The 22,670-nt window shown below is 36.7% G+C and overlaps 2 protein-coding genes across 4 annotated transcripts in view; one reads left to right on the top strand and one right to left on the bottom strand.

Annotated features, from left to right (window-relative positions):
• Positions 1-4,082, top strand: part of uggt1 (UDP-glucose glycoprotein glucosyltransferase 1) — a 34,024-nt gene extending 29,942 nt beyond the window's left edge. For all 3 annotated transcript variants that reach the window (XM_082173437.1, XM_082173435.1, XM_082173436.1), the window contains one exon: positions 1,214-4,082. In XM_082173437.1, the coding sequence (XP_082029563.1) occupies positions 1,214-1,239 (26 nt within the window). In that variant the 3' untranslated portion in view covers positions 1,240-4,082. The remainder of the gene's footprint in view (positions 1-1,213) is intronic.
• The window catches only part of LOC309501506 (uncharacterized protein), a 496,325-nt gene that overhangs the window by 255,939 nt on the left and 217,716 nt on the right, over positions 1-22,670 (bottom strand). The gene's annotated exons all lie outside the window — the stretch shown is intronic.

The raw sequence follows: 22,670 nt of genomic DNA, 5'->3' as shown, positions 1-22,670 counted from the left end.
TATCATCTATCTATCTATCTGTCTATCATCTATCTATCTATCTATCTATCTATCTGTCTGTCTGTCTGTCTGTCTGTCTGTCTGTCTATCTATCTATCTGTCTATCATCTATCTATCTATCTGTCTATCATCTATCTATCTATCTGTCTATCATCTATCTATCTATCTATCTATCTATCTATCTATCTATCTGTCTGTCTGTCTGTCTGTCTGTCTATCTATCTATCTGTCTATCATCTATCTATCTATCTGTCTATCATCTATCTATCTATCTATCTGTCTGTCTGTCTGTCTGTCTGTCTATCATCTATCTATCTATCTGTCTATCTATCTATCTATCTATCTATCTATCTGTCTATCATCTATCTATCTATCTGTCTATCATCTATCTATCTATCTATCTATCTATCTGTCTGTCTGTCTGTCTGTCTGTCTGTCTGTCTATCTATCTATCTGTCTATCATCTATCTATCTATCTGTCTATCATCTATCTATCTATCTGTCTATCATCTATCTATCTATCTATCTATCTATCTATCTATCTATCTGTCTGTCTGTCTGTCTGTCTGTCTGTCTATCTATCTATCTGTCTATCATCTATCTATCTATCTGTCTATCATCTATCTATCTATCTATCTGTCTGTCTGTCTGTCTGTCTGTCTATCATCTATCTATCTATCTGTCTATCATCTATCTATCTGTCTATCATCTATCTATCTGTCTATCATCTATCTATCTATCTGTCTATCATCTATCTATCTATCTGTCTATCATCTATCTATCTATCTATCTGTCTGTCTGTCTATCATCTATCTATCTATCTGTCTATCATCTATCTATCTATCTGTCTATCTATCTATCTATATAAAAATTCTGACTTTTTTATTATTATTTATTTAATCATTATTCTTTGAGTAGAAAGTTCAAAGAACAGCGTTTATTTAACACACATATTTTTCAAACATAAACTTCTTTACTGTCATTTTTTATGTGTTTTTGCTGGATAAAAGTATTAATTTATTTCAAAAAACAAAAACAAATCTCACTGACCCCAAACCTTTGAATTGTAGTGTATAAATATTAATAGTTTACCTACCATATCTCTAGTTTCCTCTTTAGAAATGTAAATGTGGCCTAATTGTGGAAAGTTCCTAATACCTTCTTCTAATTATTTGCATAATTTGATCCTCTTTCTGCTCTCCCTCTCTGTCAGGTGGTGACACACACATAGAGCTTTGAGCTAATGCTCTGCGACCGAAGAAGAGGGGACTCTGTTCAAAGAGTTGTCTTTTTTTCACCCTTTTTAAACCAAGCCTATCCTCCAGGAATGGGTTGACATTCGTGCTAAACTTGACTTGAACAGAATTAATGCAAAATTCCCTCTTTTGTACCTGAATGTTTGTGGAGGTTTTGGGGTTCTGGGTAAACGACACAGGCAGAGGACATCTCCTCTCTCCAGGCACTTTTGATGTTTAACCCCCTACAACCCCCTCTGGGCCTGATACACTTGCATTTGCCATAAACAATATCATTTCCACTTGAGCAGACTAGCACAGTCTCTGATTGGTTGAAGTAAAGTACCCTAGGGAATAACTTAATTGAACAAGAAAATGCATGTGCTCAATTTTAATATTGAAACAGATTTGATAAACGTCCCTCTTAGCTGTAATATCAGGCACTGACTTTATCTCATGAAAATGATGATTAAATCATGAAACATAAAATGCAGACTGTTTATTTAAAAGCCACCCATGGTGTCAAAATGACACAGCAACAAAGTGATGTTATAATATTTAGACTTCAATGCACAATGACACATCACAGTTCAGTTAGAGACTCCATGTATTTGTTATTCTGGTGTTTCCATAATGTTAAAATCGCATCACTCTCCAAAAAGACACATCAAAAGACCTTTTAACTCAGGAAGAAGCTATATGGTTGATTTAGTCACAGCTAAAGATTTTTTTGTTTTTTTCTTCTGTTCCGCATAAGGAAATGTTAATTACTGAAACATCTCTGTGTGCATTGAAAAGCTCAACATGTAGTGTTGTCTCAGCCTAATGTTGGTTCATGTTTACTCCATGTTAAAATGATTCATAATGGCATTCAGTTAATGAAAGTCAGCCAATGGTCCTTTTGGCCCTACTGGATTAAATTGATGTTTTTAGAAGATTTCGAGGGGGCAAAGAAACACCAGCTTGCTCCAGAGATGCTGCTAGAAGGTAATTACAGGTTGTTGCTGACATTTAATTTTTGTAAATTAAGTATCGCTGGATTTCAATAACTCTTTGATGAGGTTACCCTTTTTTTGGGCCACTTCCATTTCTGTGGTAATGCTCTTGTCGGTTTGAGAATGACCACTAGCTTCATACATTTGATCATAATCCATGGGCTGGGATTTTATTTCTGCATTTAGGTAATATAGATGTGCGCAGACTTTTTCATCTCTGGTTATTACCTGGAAATCACCAATAGATCCCAGAGTCTGAATTTTAAAGTGGAAAGCTGGGCTTGTACAGTGCCTTGTGCTTCGTTCTGTTTGAGAGGAATACATTACAGTGTCTTGTGGTTTATCTACTGTTCTTTTACTGAGTACAGTCAATATGGGGAAACATGACTGATTCAGTCTAAACTATGATCCTTTGGAATTACTGTAAGATTAATTGTGGGATGACAATTTTTTTTAATAAAACAATGTATTGTACCAAATGTAAGCTTTTTTTTCTTTTTTTTTTTTACAGTCCGGTTGCTAATAATTCAGTTATTTCAATTATCTTTTAAAAATTCTATAATATTTATTAATTCAATTAGTATTATTATTTAAAGATTTGTTTCTTCCCCACTTCTTTTGAACACTCTTTTAGAAAGCTAAATAAAATCCACTCATTGCAATGCATTATTCTGCCAAGTGATGGCAGCACAATCCAGTAGTAAAACTATGACCATAATGTAGAGAGAAAGATTGATGATTATTACCTTGTTTTTAGATGCTCTGTCTCTGGCGATTGAAAATTCTGTCATCATTTACTCATCCTCAAGTTGTTCTAAACCTGTATAAAGTTCTTTCTTCTGCTGAACACAAAATATGTTGACGAGTGTAAGTTACCAAACAGTTTCTGTTCTCCATTGACTATAGTATTATTTTTTCTATACTATGGAAGTCAATGAGGCTCATCAACTGTTTGGTTATCAGCATTCTTCAAAATATCTTCTGTTACGTTCAACAGATGAAAGAACTTTTTGCAGTTTTAGAACAATTTGAAGGTGAGTAAATAACTAAACATCCCCTAGTTTATCATTAAGCTGGTATACATTTTAAGCACAAGCAAAACCAACCATTTAAAAAAACAAAAAAACTTTTCTTAGGTTTTCGATTCCTGTCTGTGTCTCCTCAACATCTTATTGTTCATTTAGTGTCAAATATGCCATGGTAACTTTGTGCCTTTTTTTTTTTTCTTTTTTTTTATGCACATGAAAAGTTCATATCAAACTGTTCATATTTGAAACTTTAGATTTCACTGTTGTGGCTTTTCTCATATTTGTAATGCAATTTCTTGTTATTTGGACGTTGTCTCACATCTGCACGACACATCTGTCCATGACCAATATATATATATATATATATATATATATATATATAAATTGTTTTTGCCCAATGCATTTTCTAATGTTCTTTTCAGTTTTGAGATTATAATATATTCTCACAATTGATATTTAACAATGCAGTTATGTAGACAAATTCAAGCTCATTTTCTCTTAGTGATGAAGTCAATTAAACCCCTCAAACCCTCATTATTGCACTACAAAAGTGTCCTTGACTCGGATCAATGGTTTAATGAATTGTGAAGGGTGCCGATGGTTCGATTTTCAGTTTTGACACAAACAACAAAGTCCCATGGTATTCCTATTATTTGGACTCAATAATACATGTCATTGGACATGCACAATTATATTGTTTTGAAATACCATTGAAGAATCGTGTATATTGTTTTGAAATACCATTGAAGAATCGTGTACAGCATGTTAACATCATATCATGATATTACACTAGGCTACTTGTTCAATAAAATAAAATAAAAATTCTTTTTTTTTCTTCCAGTTTTATTCAGTAAGGACACATTAAATCAGAAGTGACAGTAAAAACATTTACAATGTTACTCAATAATACTCAATAAAGTATTCAATAAAAAGTCGTGAAAAAAATGCATCACGGTTTCCGTTTAGAAAGTGTGTGAGAAGTTTTCAGTAATTTCAGTGGTGAAATCTCCTGACAGGGAGCATAAAGATATAGGCCTACAGTTTCTATTTACAGAGGAAGAAAAAACAAAAAGTCTGTCAATATCAATTGAGAGCAGAGCAGTGGAGCCAGAAAGAGGATCATTTACATGTAGATGATAGTTTTAGCCTGGATCCACTCTTTCTCTCTGTCAGTTCATAGTTACCATGGCAACGCGCATGCCATTTATTTCTGTACATTAGGCGCAGACTGCTCGTCCTCTGCTTTGGCCGCTTTTTTTTTCTTCAGACCTCTTTTTAGGAGGATGAATTTGCATCTAGATGAGTTTGTGCTGTCCGTCCTCCTTACCCCACTCCCCGTCTCTCTCTCTCTCTCTCTCTCTCTCCCCATGGTTTTATCTTTCCTGTCTTCCCTTCTTTTGTGACCTTTACTCCGTCGGTTAGTCTCTCACTGCTGTCTAGTTCCTCATGGTCCGTTGAAGCCTCACGAGAGAGAGAGAGAAGTGAGGTAGCGGCGTCATATTGGACGAGAGCGAGCGAGACGGACATAAATTGGGCATCCCTCCTGTTGCTGGGGGAGAGACAGTGACTCTGTGGCTCCAGAGCTGAAACAGAGGGAGGGAGAGCGTGTCTCCGCGTCTCTATCCAGATGGCACTGGTCAGCCGTCCCTTACTCAGCGGGCACATTAAAACGGATCACTGATAGTAATGACCAACACCCACATCTGTTAAGCCACGTCCCTTGTCTGGGTATACAGGCATCCCGATGCCTTTTGATCTCGCTAACGGCTGTCGGTCTGGGCCAGGAGGCTGTCCGTCCGTGTGCCGCCTGTGCCAATGTCGTGCCCATGTCTTCCCCCAGCCCAGCAGGAGAACAGTTTTAGTAGCCTTTTTGCCAGCTGGGACTGGGCTTTATCTCGTTTGCTGCAGTGAATTCACAGAGTTTATTGATAAATGTTCAACAGCCAAGTAGTCTGAGCTCATGTGGCAAGCACACATGGGAAGAGATTTGTCAAAATTGCAAGAGACAATCTGATTTGGCAGGCTTTATACGATTGTGCAGATTTGATCTATAGTGTAAGGAAGTCAAAACCAACTGGTTTAGTTATTGTTAACCAAAACTAACAATAGTTTTAGAGTAAAGCTGAAATGAAAATATATGAGTTGAAAAACGTAGGCCTACATGCATACATATACACACACATATTATATATTTAAAAACTTTAACTGTTTGAAAAAAAAAGTTGAAAAGTTTTAATATATAGGCTACACAAATAATTAAATTGTATGTGTGTGTATTTATATGTATAGCCTACACACACACACACACACACACACCTATGATAGATGTTATGTTATCTTTATTTTAAATAGCATAATTATTTTTTTATTTTTTTTAAATAGCTTTAGTCGATAATTACAAAACTGTTCACTAGAAAGGATGTGCAAATGTTAAATTTACATATGCCTTGATATCTTTCCACTTGTACTGCACGAGAAGGCACCATTTTTCAGGTTTCGGACACAGCCATTAAGTGGGTGAGTTGTTATGCTGATATAAAGAGAAATTCTGAGCCGATAACTCCCCATTGTGGTAAATCTTGAGGAGCAAAATGTGTCATCTGATCGCATTTCATGCCACGACTGTTCTGACCCAGCCTGCCTGTTAAGTCTCTCATCCATACAGGTGCCTTGACCTCTGTTTCTAGCCTTCATCTTCTAGCAGGTTGGGTCAGCAGGTGACGGTACACCCTTGATGCACTCCTCCACAACCTTTTTGTCATTCTCACTTCACAGTTTGGCTCTGTGTCCTATTGTCTTTTCTATATTTTGTGCTGGTCAATTTTCTCAGTAGTAAACTAAAAGACTCTTAAAGAAGGTGTTTTAGTCCTTCATTTTAAAATATCCATATATACCTGTCTCAAAAGCTACTGATGGCAATGGATGAGCAAACAGCATTCTCAGATTCGTTTTGCTTGTTTAGCATGCAGCCATGTTCATGCTGCAGTAATGTGGTGAGCCATTGGGTGGCGCTCTTACTCTACGAGCCACTGACAGCAAACAGGCCATTAGCATGTGAACATGAAGAACATGCTAGTTTTTAATAGTTAATTGTTCAAAGTGACTCTCAGATACAAAGATGATGGCGGAGGGAACAAAATTTTCGTTTTTAGTGTACTTTTCTTTTAAGAAAATCCATTCAATGGCTTTTAAGTGTACAAATACGTTTTCAAATCATTCAGTGTACACTGACATCTTAAGACAAGGTGAAGGATGTCTATGTTTTTCTTGTTGGTTTGTGATTGGCTAGTTCACACACGCGCCAGTAAACGCTAACATTTCAAACCTCCTAAGTTGTTGGATTTTGTTTAGTCACTTACACACTGCCATAACAAACACAATGATCCGAAAAAACCTAACAAGTAGGTGTTCATTGTAGCAGTCTGAATAAGCCTTTGGCTACTGTTAACCACAGCACAGACTCTGCTCTATGTTTAGATCATTAGCCTGAGGTCAGCGAAAGTGTGTTCACGCCAAGAAAGCCTATAAATAATCTATAAAGGTGCCCGTTAACATTCACAGCTATACTAAAATATTAACAATTCGTGCGTTGCTTGTAAAAGTTTTTATTATATGACAATACATGGCTAATTTTGAATGTCAACCAGGTTAGAAAGAAACATTTAGAAGCCAACGGGGTCATGCTAACCAGTCAAACTTTGTTTCCTTGGTTTACACATTTAGTTAGTGATGCGTACGTGAGCCAGTAAATATATGTGCTCACAGTTGATTAGACAGGCCGTATAGTCTGAGTTTTTGATTAGCCAAGACTAATAGGGTTCGGTGCCAGAGGTCTCATTATGATCATCATGAAGCATTTGCCCTCAGAAGTTGGAACACAGCATGTTGACTGATGACTTCAGGATCTCACTGCTGATTAACCAGGTCTGTGAACCCTTCCAGAAATCTAGATCTTCCTCATTGATTAACCAGGCCTATATTGTTAAAGAGATGATTGCTTGTTTGCACAACATATTTGCCATTTACCATGTTCACATTTCCCTGCAAAGCAAGTACATTTTATTATGACTCATAAATGACCTTAAATTATGGTTTTTTTTTTTTGTTCAGAGACTGCATGTGATGTTTCACTGAGGTAACAGCGAGAAAATACACAGACCCGGTTCCGCCGACTAAGGTAATGGCACCCTATTTCATCCTTGCTCAGATTGACTAGATTATTATATGACTTCTCAGTTAATGGGCATATAGTGGCTCCAAAAAGTGTTCACAACACATTTAATGTTTGCATGTCATTGCATTCGACAACAAAATGTCAAAACAAATGACATTTATTTAAAAGAAAGATAGAAAAAAAATAAAAATTTCAAGGAAAATGCTAAAAAAAAGAAAAGATTGTTAGGTTAAAAAAAATAGCTCAGAAAAGTGAAGTTTGTTCTGAGCATAATCTTGCATCATTTGTTTGCAGTTAATGATTTATTAATATAATGCAAACTCATACATTTGAACTGTGCCTTAAAGAGTTAGTTCACCCCAAAATGAAAATTCTGTAATGGTTTACTCTCTGTGTATGTGCATGGAATAAAAGCCTAAATTTAATCATATTTGATTAAATGTTTATTTAATGTTTACATGACATTATCATAATGTTTATCATATAAAGTGATCATGTTTCTTCAAAAGACTTGGATTAAACCGCTCAATTCATATGGATCTCTTATAATATGCACTTTTTGTAGCGACAAGGACATGGACAAATCTCTCAGGTTTCATTAAAAATATCTTCAAAGATGAACTAAAGTGTTATGGGTTTGGAGGGTGAGTGATTGACAGAATTTTCATTTTTGGGTGAACTATCCTTTTAAGAGTGTATATTACGTTCAGGGCCACTATATTAATATTTTTAGATCAGATGTAATCAAACATGTAAAGAGAATCATAATATGACAGAGTGAATATGAAGGTAGAGTGATATTCTATACAAGTATAAAATTCAGTCCCCAGAGAACAAGTACGTCACTTTCATCAAATGAGTGTGTTTTTTTATTTAGCGTGTGTGTTCACAGTATTCTGAAAAATCGAAGGCATGGCGGGGTTCCTCAGCGTGATTCCTTTTGTCAATGTTTCAAAGGTACACAAAAGGACATTGTTAATGCATCCGCCGTAAAAAACAGATTAAAATTAGAGAGAAAATCTGATTAGCATTGATTGACATCCTCTAAGAAGTGACAACCGTCAATTAACAGTGGGTAAGGAGGCTGTGGCGTGGGATGTGTTTTGCAACCTCACACCCAGCAGGTGATTGGCAACACTGGATCTGACTGACCTTCAGCAGGTGTTGAAAGAATAAAGAGGTTTGTACGAACACGTCTGGCACACACACACAGCCCCCTCTATCCTCCGGCGTCCTGCCTGAAGCACAGTCAATACTGATAACTCAGCCCTGAGCTTGTGTTTGCACGCTTTCCCTGCCCTTGATCCCCTGTGTCCTGCCTGGTGTGTGTACTAGCTGTCCTGCTCTCTCTCCAGAACGAAGGAACCAGGGGCCTCAGCCTAATGACTCCATCCAGCCTTGTCGGCACAACAGCATTTTAAGTACTCAAATGAAATATGGATTTTTTTTTTTTTTCTTATGTTGGACGACATCCCAACTCTGAGGAGAGTTGAATTGAAATATATTTTATTTCTTCAGCACAGCTCAGAGAGGGTTAAACAGGAGGTTTAGATGAATTAATCATGTCTGCAATGAAAATCGTATTATCAGTATCTTTAATACATGCTCATGGAAAGGTGCCTTCTGGTCAATGCAATGTTGGGAAATAAAAATGAACTGAATTAGGCTGAGGAAAGGATTTTAAGAGTGTTAATGTTTTGGATGTTGAGTTTAGCTCTCATTTCAACCCAGATGAAAATTAGATTTTCAGGAGAGTTAATGGAGTTGTCATTAATATTTAAGTATTTAAGTATTTCATAGTTTTTCTCCTTACATTTCTTAGGAGAGACAAAATAAGTAAAAAAGTTATTGATCTATAGTAAGATATGACTTGTATAACTTGTAGTGGGACTCAAGAGACTATCTAAGTATATATATATATATATACACATACATTTTTTTTTTTAAAGATTTTAAAATATTTGAGTATACTGAGTAAAAATATGATCCTTCATTAAACATTAAAAAGCTAAAGAAAAACAAGATTTGATGTAAAATTACATGTATTTATGTATTTTATTAACGGAAAATTACTGTATTTTTACAAGGTTTATTTTCCGGTTTTTTTTCTGTGTAGGAGAATATCTGAGCACAGTTTGAGACATTAAGAACTAAAAAGAAGAACTAGAACTTTGGAAGAGTTGTATTGTAGAAGCAGGATTTTTCAAAGCAAATTTCTCCATTTATTCTAAATTAGGATATTACCACAATTGAGATATCATTTGTGTCCTCTTAACTTATCTCAGAATCATGCTTTTGTCCTTATAACGCCACAAATAGCTTCCGTCTGCTGAAGAGATGCAGGTTAACAGGTGTGTGGAGGAAAAAAGTGAAATTGGCAAGACATGAAAGGGAAAATGGAATCAGACGGGTGATGCGGTGGCAGACAGAGGAGGAAGTGTAAGAGGGCATGAAACATGCATTTCTTGCCTACCCTTAGATGCTAAATGAAAGCACACGACTCATATAAAGATGGAAAATCAGCACTAATGGCCTATTTCACAGGTTTTTCTCAGCCTGGGTTTATATCTGTCTGTAAGAGTCATTCCAGGCATGAGACTGTGTTTCAGTCATAAATATGTCCAAGAGCCGTAAAAAAAGTCAGGTTGACTTTGGTTATTGGTAAGTGGAAGTTTACGGAGAACAGTTGCTGCCTTTGCACAACCATTGATATTGCCTGCCTCTGCCAGTCATTCTAAGGCTTATAGCATCACAATGACTTTTTTTATGTAGCACAAAGCAATATGTATATATCTGTAACATCAGGCACTATAGTGTCTCAGTATCATTTACCAGGTTGAATTCAGGTATAAATCTAACGCTGTTCCCCCTTCTCACAGAGGACAAGCCATGGCAGGATACCTCAGCCGTCCCTTAGATCAACCAGACATCAATCTAGCGGCTATCCGAGGGGGGTCCGCCACCTCCACGGACACACTTCCTGCTTTAATGTCCATCACAGCTTTGAGAAAATCTTCTGAAATCATTAGGAGGAGCACAGGAATCAGAAAGTAGAGGTGAAGCTGAAAGATGTGGGAGGCTGTGAAGACGGGACCCTTCCATCTGTTCTGTGAAGCCGACGGTTTATTCCTCCCTCTGAAATCTCTCACCTCCTTCCATCACAGGTTGTACCGCTAATAACTTCACAAGCTTGATGGATTAAAAGGCCTTTTTTATAGGATTTAGTGTACAAAACGCCTTTAGTTCAGTGGTGGTTCTCTTATGATTTATGTAGCGATGATGACAATAATAATACCAGTGTTTTTGCACAAAACATAAATCTAAAATACCCGTTAAGAGGACTAACACTCTGTCCTTGCCAGCGCAAGGAATCGTTTTGAAATGGAAATGAGCATATGGATATTTCGTCATGGCTCTTGTCAAGGTGGAGACGCCTTTTGCAATGCCTTTTAGAGAATCATTGGCACTTTAAGGTAGCTTTTATGCATTAGAGAAGGATTTATTACGATATGCGTGCAAGCGTTGGCCAGTGCAACGTGATCAGGCTAATAGAGTTATTGACACCCCTCCGTATGGCCACACTCTTTCAAGTGCCCATCAATCCATCCATCACTCCCCTTTAAAAAGGGATTTAGACAACCCAATGCATTTCATTAAGACTTGAAATTACTTTTGAAAACCGGGAGATAAATAAAGCCAGTCATGAAAGCAAATGCTAAGCAGACACTTTGAAGGCAAGAGGAAACGCTTAAATCATTGTAATGTCGGCCCCAAAAAAAGCGGGAGCAAGAAATATCCATTAGGTAAAACAAAATGAAAATGTGATTAGAGAAGTGTTCCCTAGCTGTAACGCCTCACTCTTCATCATGCTAAGAGATGTCCACAAGCGCCAACCAATCAATGCGATTACCGATACTCACACATAGACAAAAACAGTGAAAGCAGCTACACAGATTTCAGTCCATCATTCCCACACTGGCATGTATAGAAACCTGTTCAAAAAAAGGTTATTGTGACTTTATATCTCCCAATTGTAAGTTAGTTTCTCATAATCGTGACTTCATATCTCGCATAGGGATTTGCGATATATATCGTCTACGATAATATCATGATTGTTGTTTGACATTATTAAGTATGTCCCTCACTTTACAAAAACACATCTAGAGAGTGCACACATACACTAGGTGATGTAGTCTATTGAATGCATTAGATTAGTCTAGTAAAATACATTTAGAATATATATCCATATAAGGGGGCAAAATACCTCTGTATGTCTTTATGTCTGTATCATTTAATATAGAAAATCAATACTATCGCATGAAGAGTGCCGTTTTTTCCCCAAATATCAGCATGATTACAAATATGATATAAGTTTAATACAACAGTTCAATTAATATTAAGTGACTTACATTTTAGCCCCAATATTGCCTGTTTTTGCTTTTTTCGCGTACGAACATAGTTCCAACAAAGTCACACGATTTTGTGAATGAATGAACGAATCGTTTGAATGAATGATTCATTGACTCACTGATTAAGACAGTCAATTGCTTCGTTCCTGAATAAACGTTCCCTTACGTTCCCTTCAATGTTTGGAAAATATAAAATTGTTAAGTAATATTATAAAGGACAGCATTCTGTTTGGTTTCCATTTTAAGTTCCCAAAGGAAAGAAATTACAAATGAGATCTCTTCAATATCTCAGTTGTTTCTCCAATACAACGAGAACAAATAGAATATTTTGCTTAATATTCTTGCCTCTTCTTAGAAAAATTTCAGGTCAGTCATTGGTTGTGTGATTGCATCAAATTACAGCCCTAATGAAAGATCTCATTGAGGTTGTGATTCGGGTGCGAAGGGTCTGATTCATTGTTATTTGTTCTGTTTTGTTTTTATTGGAAGTTGGGGTGGGGTGGGGTGGTGTGGTGGTGGGGGGTCTTCATAAACAGCAAGAGAAAAACACACTTGTAATCTAATGCTTTGTCTCAATGTGTGATTCTGTAATTAGGGAAACAGTAAATAATTAGAAAACAATACATAATTCATTGTTTACTCAGATTCATTAGTTGGAATCACATTAATGAATGTTTCATAAATGGATGGATCTCATTTGGAAGGTGGGGAGAAGTTTGATGGAGCTGGTTTTTGCTAAAAGCGCATGAAGTTCCCTTCAGGATGACTATGCAGATGAGCCGAGCAGTTGTTCAACCAGGGACAAACCAACTGGGAGCACCAAACAACCCTGCTGTGAGGTATGGAGATTAGACTTTATTTGCTGGAGAAGTCAAGAGTTTAATTCATATTTGCTTTCAAAACAAATAACACAAGAAAACTGTAAATCCTTAAGGGTGCCATGAAGTTACGGTTTGCTTCTCTTTCCGACTTTCCAAATGTTTTGTGCTAACTCTGAATGAATGAGTGCATGTTTCTGGGCATGTAGTCTTGTGCAGCCAGAACTTTTTCCATGTTTATTCAAAATGTGGTTTTAACTAGCTATGAAAAAGACATCTAAAACTATAAAATGAGCAACACACACACACACACACACACACACACACACACACACACACACACACACACACACACACACACACACACACACACACACACACACACACACACACACACACACACACACACACACACACACACACACACACACACACACACACACACACAGAGAGAGAGAGAGAGAGAGAGAGAGAGAGAGAGAGAGAGAGAAAACAAGCTGGGCTATATGTCGTCTTAGTTTTGAAAATTTTTGAGCAGTACAGTGTGTTAAGTGTGAGAGCTCAGATTTTAGTCAGAGCTCTTATATTGATTTGTCATGTAGCTTTTTTGTTGTCGGCATGAACAAAAATCAGCTTGTTTGTGGACTCTTGGTGTTTCAGATGATTAGGAAAAGAGTCACTTTGCCACTTTTTTGGGGAAAAATATGACGCTGCACACCAATTACTGTTCAGTTGTTCTAAATGAACCCTAACCATTTTCTTTGACATCAGACTTGGTATAAAGAAGCCTTGCGTAACTCATTTTGTGCTGTGTGGCCTATTGAGTTGTTTTAGTATAAATGTTTCCTACAGTAAATGGGTATTTTTTCTCAGTAAATAATTTGGGCCAACTTTACATATGTGTCCATCGACCAACCATAGATGATGTATTGATATGATGATGATGATAAGTATTTTTTTTATTTTTTTTATTTGCAGTCAGACTCCTCTTCTTCATTGTGCCATGTGCCTGTACTGTTTTACTCAGGAAATTCAGCCATCGTTATCTAAGTCTCACAGGAACTCTGCAATCAATGCTGTCCCTCAGTTCCCATTCTTTCTGCATTGTGCAGCCTGCCTACAAAAATAATTCGACACATGGTTTACATGCAAAACGTGTCCTTCAGTCTATAGCCTATTCAAAACCAGATGGGCAGCATTGACCTGAGAGCGCTTGTTTACCTTGCTTAAATAGTTTTGTCTTCTGTTCGGAACAGACCAGATACCTTCTCCATGGTTTTACTGTCAGTATGTGTTAATTAGTCTATATTAGACTGTGTGTCTCTGTAAAAACGCTAAATGAAAAGACAGTTGGTAAACTCCCAAATGAGCATCTGGCATCTACAGTTTACATACTAGATGAGTGAATTAAATTAGGCACTGTGTTTTGAAAATTCACTTAATTGTTGAAATAACATGCATTACATGGGCTTGATAGGAGGACAAATACATCTTTGAATTTAAAGGGATGAGGGTAAGGATCCTTTAGTTATGCTCAATTGCTACAAATTTAAATAGATTAAACTGCAAAACTTCAAAAGTTTTGTGCTTTAAAAGTGTTGCAGTCAAAGCACAACACTGCTAAGTAGACTGTGTTTTTGTCCCTTATTAACTTTTTATGCTAATTAAATTTATAATGTTAATTAACACTTTTTGTAAAAAAAAAAAAAATGTATTGACTGAGATCACCGGTGTTGGAGGAGCTTTTATTTAAAGTAGTTAAAGAGTTAAGAATAAAGTTAAGAATTAGATGCCTTTCACTTCATAAAATAAATCCATCCATCCATCCATCATCCTAGTGAACACCATCCACTTTTAGTTAGTTAACGCTTTTAGCTAGTGAACACCATCCGCTTTTAACGCTTTTAGCTTGTTAACACCATCCGCTTTCAGTTAGTTAACGCTTTTAGCTAGTGAACACCATCCGCTTTCAGTTAGTTAATGCTTTTAGCTAGTTAACACCATCCGCTTTCAGTTAGTTAACGCTTTTAGCTAGTGAACACCATCCGCTTTCAGTAACGCTTTTAGCTAGTTAACACCATCCGCTTTTAACGCTTTTAGCTAGTTAACACCATCCGCTTTCAGTTAGTTAACGCTTTTAGCTTGTGAACACCATCCGCTTTCAGTTAGTTAACGCTTTTAGCTAGTTAACACCATCCGCTTTCAGTTAGTTAACGCTTTTAGCTAGTTAACACCATCCGCTTTCAGTTAGTTAACGCTTTTAGCTAGTGAACACCATCCGCTTTTAACGCTTTTAGCTTGTTAACACCATCCGCTTTCAGTTAGTTAACGCTTTTAGCTAGTGAACACCATCCGCTTTCAGTTAGTTAACGCTTTTAGCTAGTGAACTTTTAACGCTTTTAACGTTTTTAGCTAGTTAACACCATCCGCTTTCAGTTAGTTAACGCTTTAAGCTAGTGAACGCTAAACATCACATCAGGTCATTAGATTTTTCTACTGCAACTTTGTAACAATAGCTATGAAGAAACGGCGAGTCATTTAAAATGATTAAGTGTGCATTATTTCAGAGAAATCATTTGTTAAAGAAGTCCCTAAATGGTGAAGGTAATTCTCTGAGGTCATTTTTGGATTTGTACACCGGACTCAGAGCCAAGGTCCATATTAGCGTTCGGGAGTTCACGGCTAAATTTACAACGCTGCTACTCAGAGCAAGCTGTTAATTTCCCTCATTTTATATTTCCAATTAGGTGAGCTGGAAACGGGAATGATTGCCCCTGTCTCGACCCTTTACCTTCAGATCTGAGAATTAGAGAAGAAATGACTGAACGGGGCCATGTGAGATCACATTCGGCACGTAAATGACAGTCTGAACGTTACCTTGAATGATTAGGTGACAAAAGCCGGACGAGAGTTCCAGGCTCAGTGACAGATGCAGACGTCGAAAATTACCTCAAGATGAACCAATCCCTCCGTCTTCCCCCACCTCTTCTTCCCTTTCAAGGTTATGGTACCTCAGCTTCAGATTGGTATGTGAGAGCTTGGTGGGTTGACCTCCACATCTCCTTTGCTTCTCTCATCAGAAAGCATTCTGTGTGTACTGTAAGCTATTTCGTTTGCTCTATAGGGGGGGATTGTGGACAAAGCTTTACTGTATACCCACTATGAATGGATGCTGGGATATTGTAGGAATCCTATTGATTGCATGATATTCATGAGTTACCTTCTTCCCGCTTGGGCTTGCTATGTGGTCTTACATTTCTGCAATATATGGACAAATGAATAATGATCGAATGCCAGAGATCCAGCAAGGATTTATCACACAAATGAGGCCTATTATAGATTCTAGTCATGCGGCTAACACTTGTTAGAGGGGCGAGGCAGATTTGCTGAGCGCATATTTCCTTCCTAATACTTTTCATATTATATGCTATTTGCATCTGAAAAACAGGAAGACATTTTTTCAATTTCACAAAAATATGTACAAGTTCTGTTAATAGAAAAGGTAGATTTGACGTAATAAAGTGGATTCATTTTAAACGTATCAAATTCGCCTCTCTCACTTTGTTTTTCTCTCTCTGAGAGAAACTACATCAAGTTCAGCGGCTCATCTCTTGACCTTGGCTGTCCGAGCAGTGAATGGTCAGGCTGTAATATTTGATTCAGGGGACCGTAGAATGGGACAGACTAATCTAAATGATGTGAGCCAGGATTTTTCACAGTTTTATCCCAGGCTGAGAGAAATACAGGGCTCTTCTCCTGTGCCTTCTCCAACACAAATAAAGTGCTTGTAAAGAGCCAAATCACAAACACTTTGCATCCTCAATGAATGCTTGATTACCATGAATCTGCACATAATGGGCGCTGTAACATGCTTAAAAGTCACTTATTGTGAAGAACACTATGCTAATGACTTACAATATGAAGACCGCGGTTAATTTCATAATAATGACCATTGTACTGATGTGAATGACTTATTTGTGTGGTTTGATTGGTTTTGATTGTTTCAATGGTTCAGAATAGTACACTGTGCTACAAGAAATTTGTTTGATCATAATGAAATGATCTTGTAGTATTTTAATTCCCAGCACTAGATAATTCATTACATTAGTTACCTTTGGCCTGCTGTAGAGGAAAAGCAAACATAATCAAGTTCCCTCTTCTGCTTTGAGTGAAAGGACACTTTTTTCTGCTTTCAGAGTGACATTATTATGTGATTATATAATTATACAGTTGTCTTTTTAAGGTCAGTCCAATTACATTGTAGGAAAAGAAGATATGTGATGCATTGTAATGACTGCTTCCAACAACTGCTGGAGCTACAGTACATGGTCGGAAACTGGCAAATTCACACAACGAAGATGCAAGTTACGCAATGCTCTCATAAAACAAGTGCGCAGCTGTCTCATAAGTAAAATTATGTTCTTTAAACAGCTGTGCTTTCAGACTTCTTGCCTTTATGAGAAAGTCTAATTAAAGTCTCCAGGTTTTGAGAGGAAAATCGTAAGTCATATTTTGAGTCAACTTTCAGACGTTTTTAATGAAAACATTATTCGTCATTCTGTTATAAGTAATGAGGGAAGCACATAAAATGGGATTTGAATACATCAAAAAGGTATTGCAAACATTTTTCAGTAAAGTGAAGCAAAAAAAAAGTCAACATTGATACAGATGATTTAGATTCAGAGCCTTTTGTTACAAGACTTTGGCCATATTTCAACATAAACTCATGAGAACTGTATGTATTTTATGTAAAATGCAGTTTTACCACACGCGCATTTACTGACATTTGCATAGACACTAAAACATATTTTTTCCTTCCGTACACAAAATTGCATTGTGTTTAAAGGGATAGTTCACCCAAAAATTGTAAGTAATTTACTCATCCTCGAGTTGTTCCAAACCTGTATGAGTTTCTTTCTTCTCGTTTGAAGAATGTCGGTAACCAGACAGTTGACTTCCATAATAGGAAACAAAAAAAAATACTATGGAAGTCAATGGCTACCGTCAACTGTCTGGTTACCGATATTCTTCAAAATATCTTCTGTGATGTCATGAATAAAAATTTTAGGGTGAACTATCCCTTTAAGTTTGAATAGTCAGCTTTTACTTACAGTAGGTTTACCCATTTATCAGCACTGTCAATCTGTTTTAAACAATTGTCTTGTTACAACATAGCGAAGTTATTGTAAAAATCAAAGCTATTTTATTGAAAAAGTAGTTTTTTACAAATTATGTGTCTGGTATTTCCTGTCACTGTTTAGAATGAGAACTAGTTTAGTGCAAATGTGAATGAATCACTCTTTTGAATTAGTAACACAGTCTGATTTGGTTTAGATTGACGGGTTCAGTTGCAATCACGCAAAATTGTAATTTATTTTAGTAATCGATTTGCATATCTTTATTTTATTCTTTATATTATCTGAAAGCTATGACAAATTCTAAAATCAGGCACCGAAAGTTCTCTTATGCACACACCACAGAGAAGGAAACTTGCTTTAGCAAGAAATCCAATATTTGTGTTGACATGCGTAATATACCACTGAATTTATAATTCCCTGCAATTTATACAAAATGTAACCATAATGAAATAAAATCAAAGATATTTTTCATCTAGACTGAAACAAAATAAGGCAATTCAGAAAAATATATTTCCATCTGATACCTTTGAGGGTTTAAATGCACATTCATGTCAGTGCTTGTGTTTCATCACTTCGAGATATCCCTGGAATCCTTCATTCTGGTTGCAGAATCACTTTAGAAAGCCTGTTGCATTTTTATAGCCTCCTGTTTCCATGTACTTTACATAAAATAATAACACACGTGACCTCGGCTGAACACTTCACTCTCTTGCTGCGTGTGAAGGGTCATTTATGCTCATTAGTTCAGAACAGAACTCTCATGGATCACAGTAGTGCTTTGCATGCATCCTCATTTGAGGGACCAAAGATCCGCAACATTAAAAAAAAGAAAAAAAGAAATCACTTTGAACATGCAGATAAGGTTGTGTTGATCCTTTATTAAACTTTATTTTTTATTTTTTAGTCTTATAACTGAGTGACCCAGAAAGTGGCTGCAGAGTGATGTGTGTTGCCTTTCAAAATGTGCTTGTTATCAGTCCAGTTTGAATTCTATGAGGCGGTTATATACGAGTCACTGGCTGTTTGTCTCTGAACAATATAATTGACATTCTGAATGGCTAATGATACTATATTAGTTGCAGATTGCACTCACATTCCGTCTGTCATGAAGGAATCTATTATAATAGTATTAGTGTAGTAAAGTAGTCTGCCTCATTGAAAAAATACTCTGGGAAGCCTGTTTATAAGAAATCAACTTGGCAGTGACAAGCACAGATTTCTTTCTCCTTCCACTCAGTGGATTGAAGCGGTTTGAAAAATAGCTTCCCTCTCAGAGATATCATGCCGCCGTCTTAGCTATCAGATTTGTTAGCTCTCATTTTGGCGTACATCCTAATTCTGTTTCAGTTTTCAGGATATGAATCAGCTCATCGTTTTTTCCTTCATTTCTTATTAAATAATGTACAATGGATAGTTCACCTAAAAATAAGAGATTCTGTCATCATTTCCTCACCCCCATGCTATTCAAATCCGTATGTTTTCCTTTCTGCTATTGAAGATGTTAAGCAGGATGTTCACGCTGCTCTTTTTCATATAGTAAATATTGACCAGAAAAAGGTTGTCTTTGCTGTATATATACATTATATGTATTGTGCATATATTTTGACTTAATATGTGCATATTCTTGATGGACTTCAAACCAGGATCCTCATTTATAAAACATGCGTACGCACAGATTTGATCTTAGAGTGTTCGTATACTAAAACCCATGTCAACGTTCATATTTATAAAAATATCTGACATGGAAAAGTGCTTAGCACCATGCCAGGTTTTGAGGAGGCGTACGCACTTTTCCTTGTGGCAGAGAGTCAGAGTCCGGCAGGTATTTGGAAATCTAAGCAATTCTTGCCGCTCGCCATTCTCAAGTAAAGGATTTGGACGTTGTCTGCTGCTCTTTTATATGTTAATGATGTAATTTAGGTGCCGTTTTCAAGTCGGAGATCTGAAACCATTCAGCTGCGCACATTTTCAAGATAATTTGCGATTCACACTTGGAAGAGAGGCGTACACACGTTTTATTTAAATTTTTTTGCGTACGTTCATTCTCTGAATCACAAACGCACATTTGAGATCAAATGTAGGATGGTTTATACGCAACATTTCATAAATGAGGCCCCTGGTGTGACATGTCTTGACATTCCATGTTTAAACGTGACCTATTATGCAAAATTCACTTTTACATTGTCGTTTGAACATGAATGCGTGTCGGCAGTGTGTACACAACCAACCACCCTATGATGTAAAAATCCCACCCACTCCTCTTTTTTAATTTTTTTTTTATCCCCATGAATCATAAGCCGTGTCTCAGAACAAGCCATTTGCAAATTTTTACATTTGTGACGTCACATAGACTAACCATGAGTGAGCTGTGCATACAGTCCACTAATAAATGTTTTCTTATTAAAACTACTCAAATTAATTCAGCCAAGAGCAGTGGGTGATTTTCTGTTTTCATTTTGTTGTTTGATTTATATTAACAGCATGTATAGCAGTAGGTGTACCGTATATTACTCTGCTTTCATTTTAATTCTAATATACAATTTAATTCTTAATTCTTTACTTTCTGTTTACATTCATAGACATAACCGACTGTGTTTATGTGAACTTTTGTGTTTTTGACATAACCTTGTGTGTATTTGACAGTTTAAGCACAATAACTCATGAAAGAGAACTTAGTTTAATACTCATGGGATGTGCCGTCTGACATCCAGCTTTCTGTGCGCTTGCTGTGTGCTCAGAAAACCATATATCAGAAGCAATACTGATATGGCTTTAAAACGCATGCAGATACTAAACTTTCATGATGATGAAGAACTGCAATGTCACATGAGCGTGACCATGATAGAGATGATAATCAAAACCAAACGGATGTTTTCGTTTTTGTCAGATTATCCGAGGCACGAGCTGTAAAGGTACATGCACAATGTTTTTGCTTCCACTCAAAAATGGGTATTTACAACAATGTATAATAAATGATCTGTGGGGTATTTTGAACTTCACAGACACATTCTGGGGACACCTGAGACATATAACTTGTAAAAAGGGGCATAATAGGTCCCCTTTAATACACACACACACACACACACACACGCACATACATACATACATACATACATGAATGTGTTTTGAGAGCTATACATTTCTGTATTTATTTTTTATTATTGTCTCGACATTGATTGTAATTATTTACTGTTTCAGATTAACTTCAATTGAAGTCTGGGGACTAATCATTTGACTGTTCAATCATGATTAGGATCACCTGAAGATCTGCAGCGTGCTTTCTACATAGTCATTGAGAAGTGAAAATATAAAGAGCCGAAACCTGTCAATATCTCCTGTCAAGAATGTATTTTTTTTTTAGTGTGCAGACCTTTGCATTTTTTATTTGATATAGGTCTCCGCACCTAATTAGCTGGGAGAGCGTGGTGAGCGTATTGATTGATGCAAGATAGTTTTAACATTAAACATCTCATTTTGTGTTCTATGAGAGAGAAAAAGTCAAGGTTTGGGAACAACATGGGGGCATTAAATGACGACTGTTTTTTTTTTTTTTTAAGGTGAACTATGCCTTTAAAATCGTCCCACGTGAGAGAGAGCCCACTTTGTCAGTGGCCTTCTATCGTTGTTATCACTCTGATGCCTGATAAAATACAAATCCATAAAATTTCGTGTCTGAATATATATATATATCTGATATTTTTCCACTATGTTGAAGGTTACAGTATTCTTGCATTGCTATTCCGGAGACATGATTGCAGTATGCAGCAAGGTGGAGGGAACATCCCAAGAGGAGCGCAAGAGGCCTTCTTACTCCTGTTCTCCATTGAATTAGCACTAACTCACTTTGACTTTGAAGAAAAAACAACAATTGATCTGTGCATCAGGGGCCCGGTGAGGGAGAGAAAAGATTCCTGGAGGAGGGCAATGACTCGCTGAGACAGATCAAAGCCGAGCCGGGTAAGCGATCAGAACTTCTTCTTAATCAGGAGAAATAGAACAGCTGTAACATTGTATTTTCTTAAACTGCTCCTTGAATCTTCCCCAATCGCCTCCTAAATTCAACTTAGATTACTCTAAAATGTGAGATATTTGGATTTGGAGATTGCAGAAGCCACAAAAGTTTCAGTCTTAGAAAGGTTTCTCATTAAAGTTTCTTTCCATCACTGCAGTAACTCTGCATCATTTTGTTTGCATATTGATTTTTCTTCAGATCTATAGAGAAAGTCTTGAGTTATTGCTTATGTTCGCAGCTAATGTGTTTGCTCTGCCATTTATGTGCTTGTCAAAAGTTAAGTGAACCAGAGAAAAGCTTTTGTTTGGCATGCTCAATAAGACCAGCGTGACATCGAGCGACTTTAAAAATGTAGCCTAACTCTCATACTTGGCAGGCATCCACTGTATTGCTGTAAAACTCATTTTAAGATTACTTACTGTAAGAGGAATCTGTTAATCTGATGAGCAAGAGAATGCTTTTGAAAGGCGTCATTCCTCACTCAAAAAGATTTTTAGCAATTATAACACTACTCAGCACAACAAATGAACCATATATGTAATATAATACAATATTATGGAAAAGACTTGGGCGCAGTTGCTTTTGTTTGTATTTATTCTCCATCATTAGCGAGATGTGTTCTCTGTACCTGACAATTATTTATGCCGTGTGTTTGCTAAAGTAAGATAAGGGTGGGCTTTTATATACAGCTCAGGGTCTCTTTACAAGGATTGCTGTTTTATAGAGGCTGGTGTGGACTATGCCATCACACAAAGGTAAAAGAAAAGCACATGGGAAACCAGACGGTTGACATTCAACTGCCATTCAGTTTTTACTCATTTGGACACTCAATTGTGGATGGAGGTAATTTAAGTTCTTAGA

Source organism: Leuciscus leuciscus (assembly GCF_965113295.1).
Source record: "Leuciscus leuciscus genome assembly, chromosome: 6".
NCBI classification, from domain to species: Eukaryota; Metazoa; Chordata; class Actinopteri; order Cypriniformes; family Leuciscidae; genus Leuciscus; species Leuciscus leuciscus.
The sequence above is the reverse complement of the archived record's forward strand: the minus strand, read 5'-3'. Positions and strand labels throughout refer to the sequence as shown.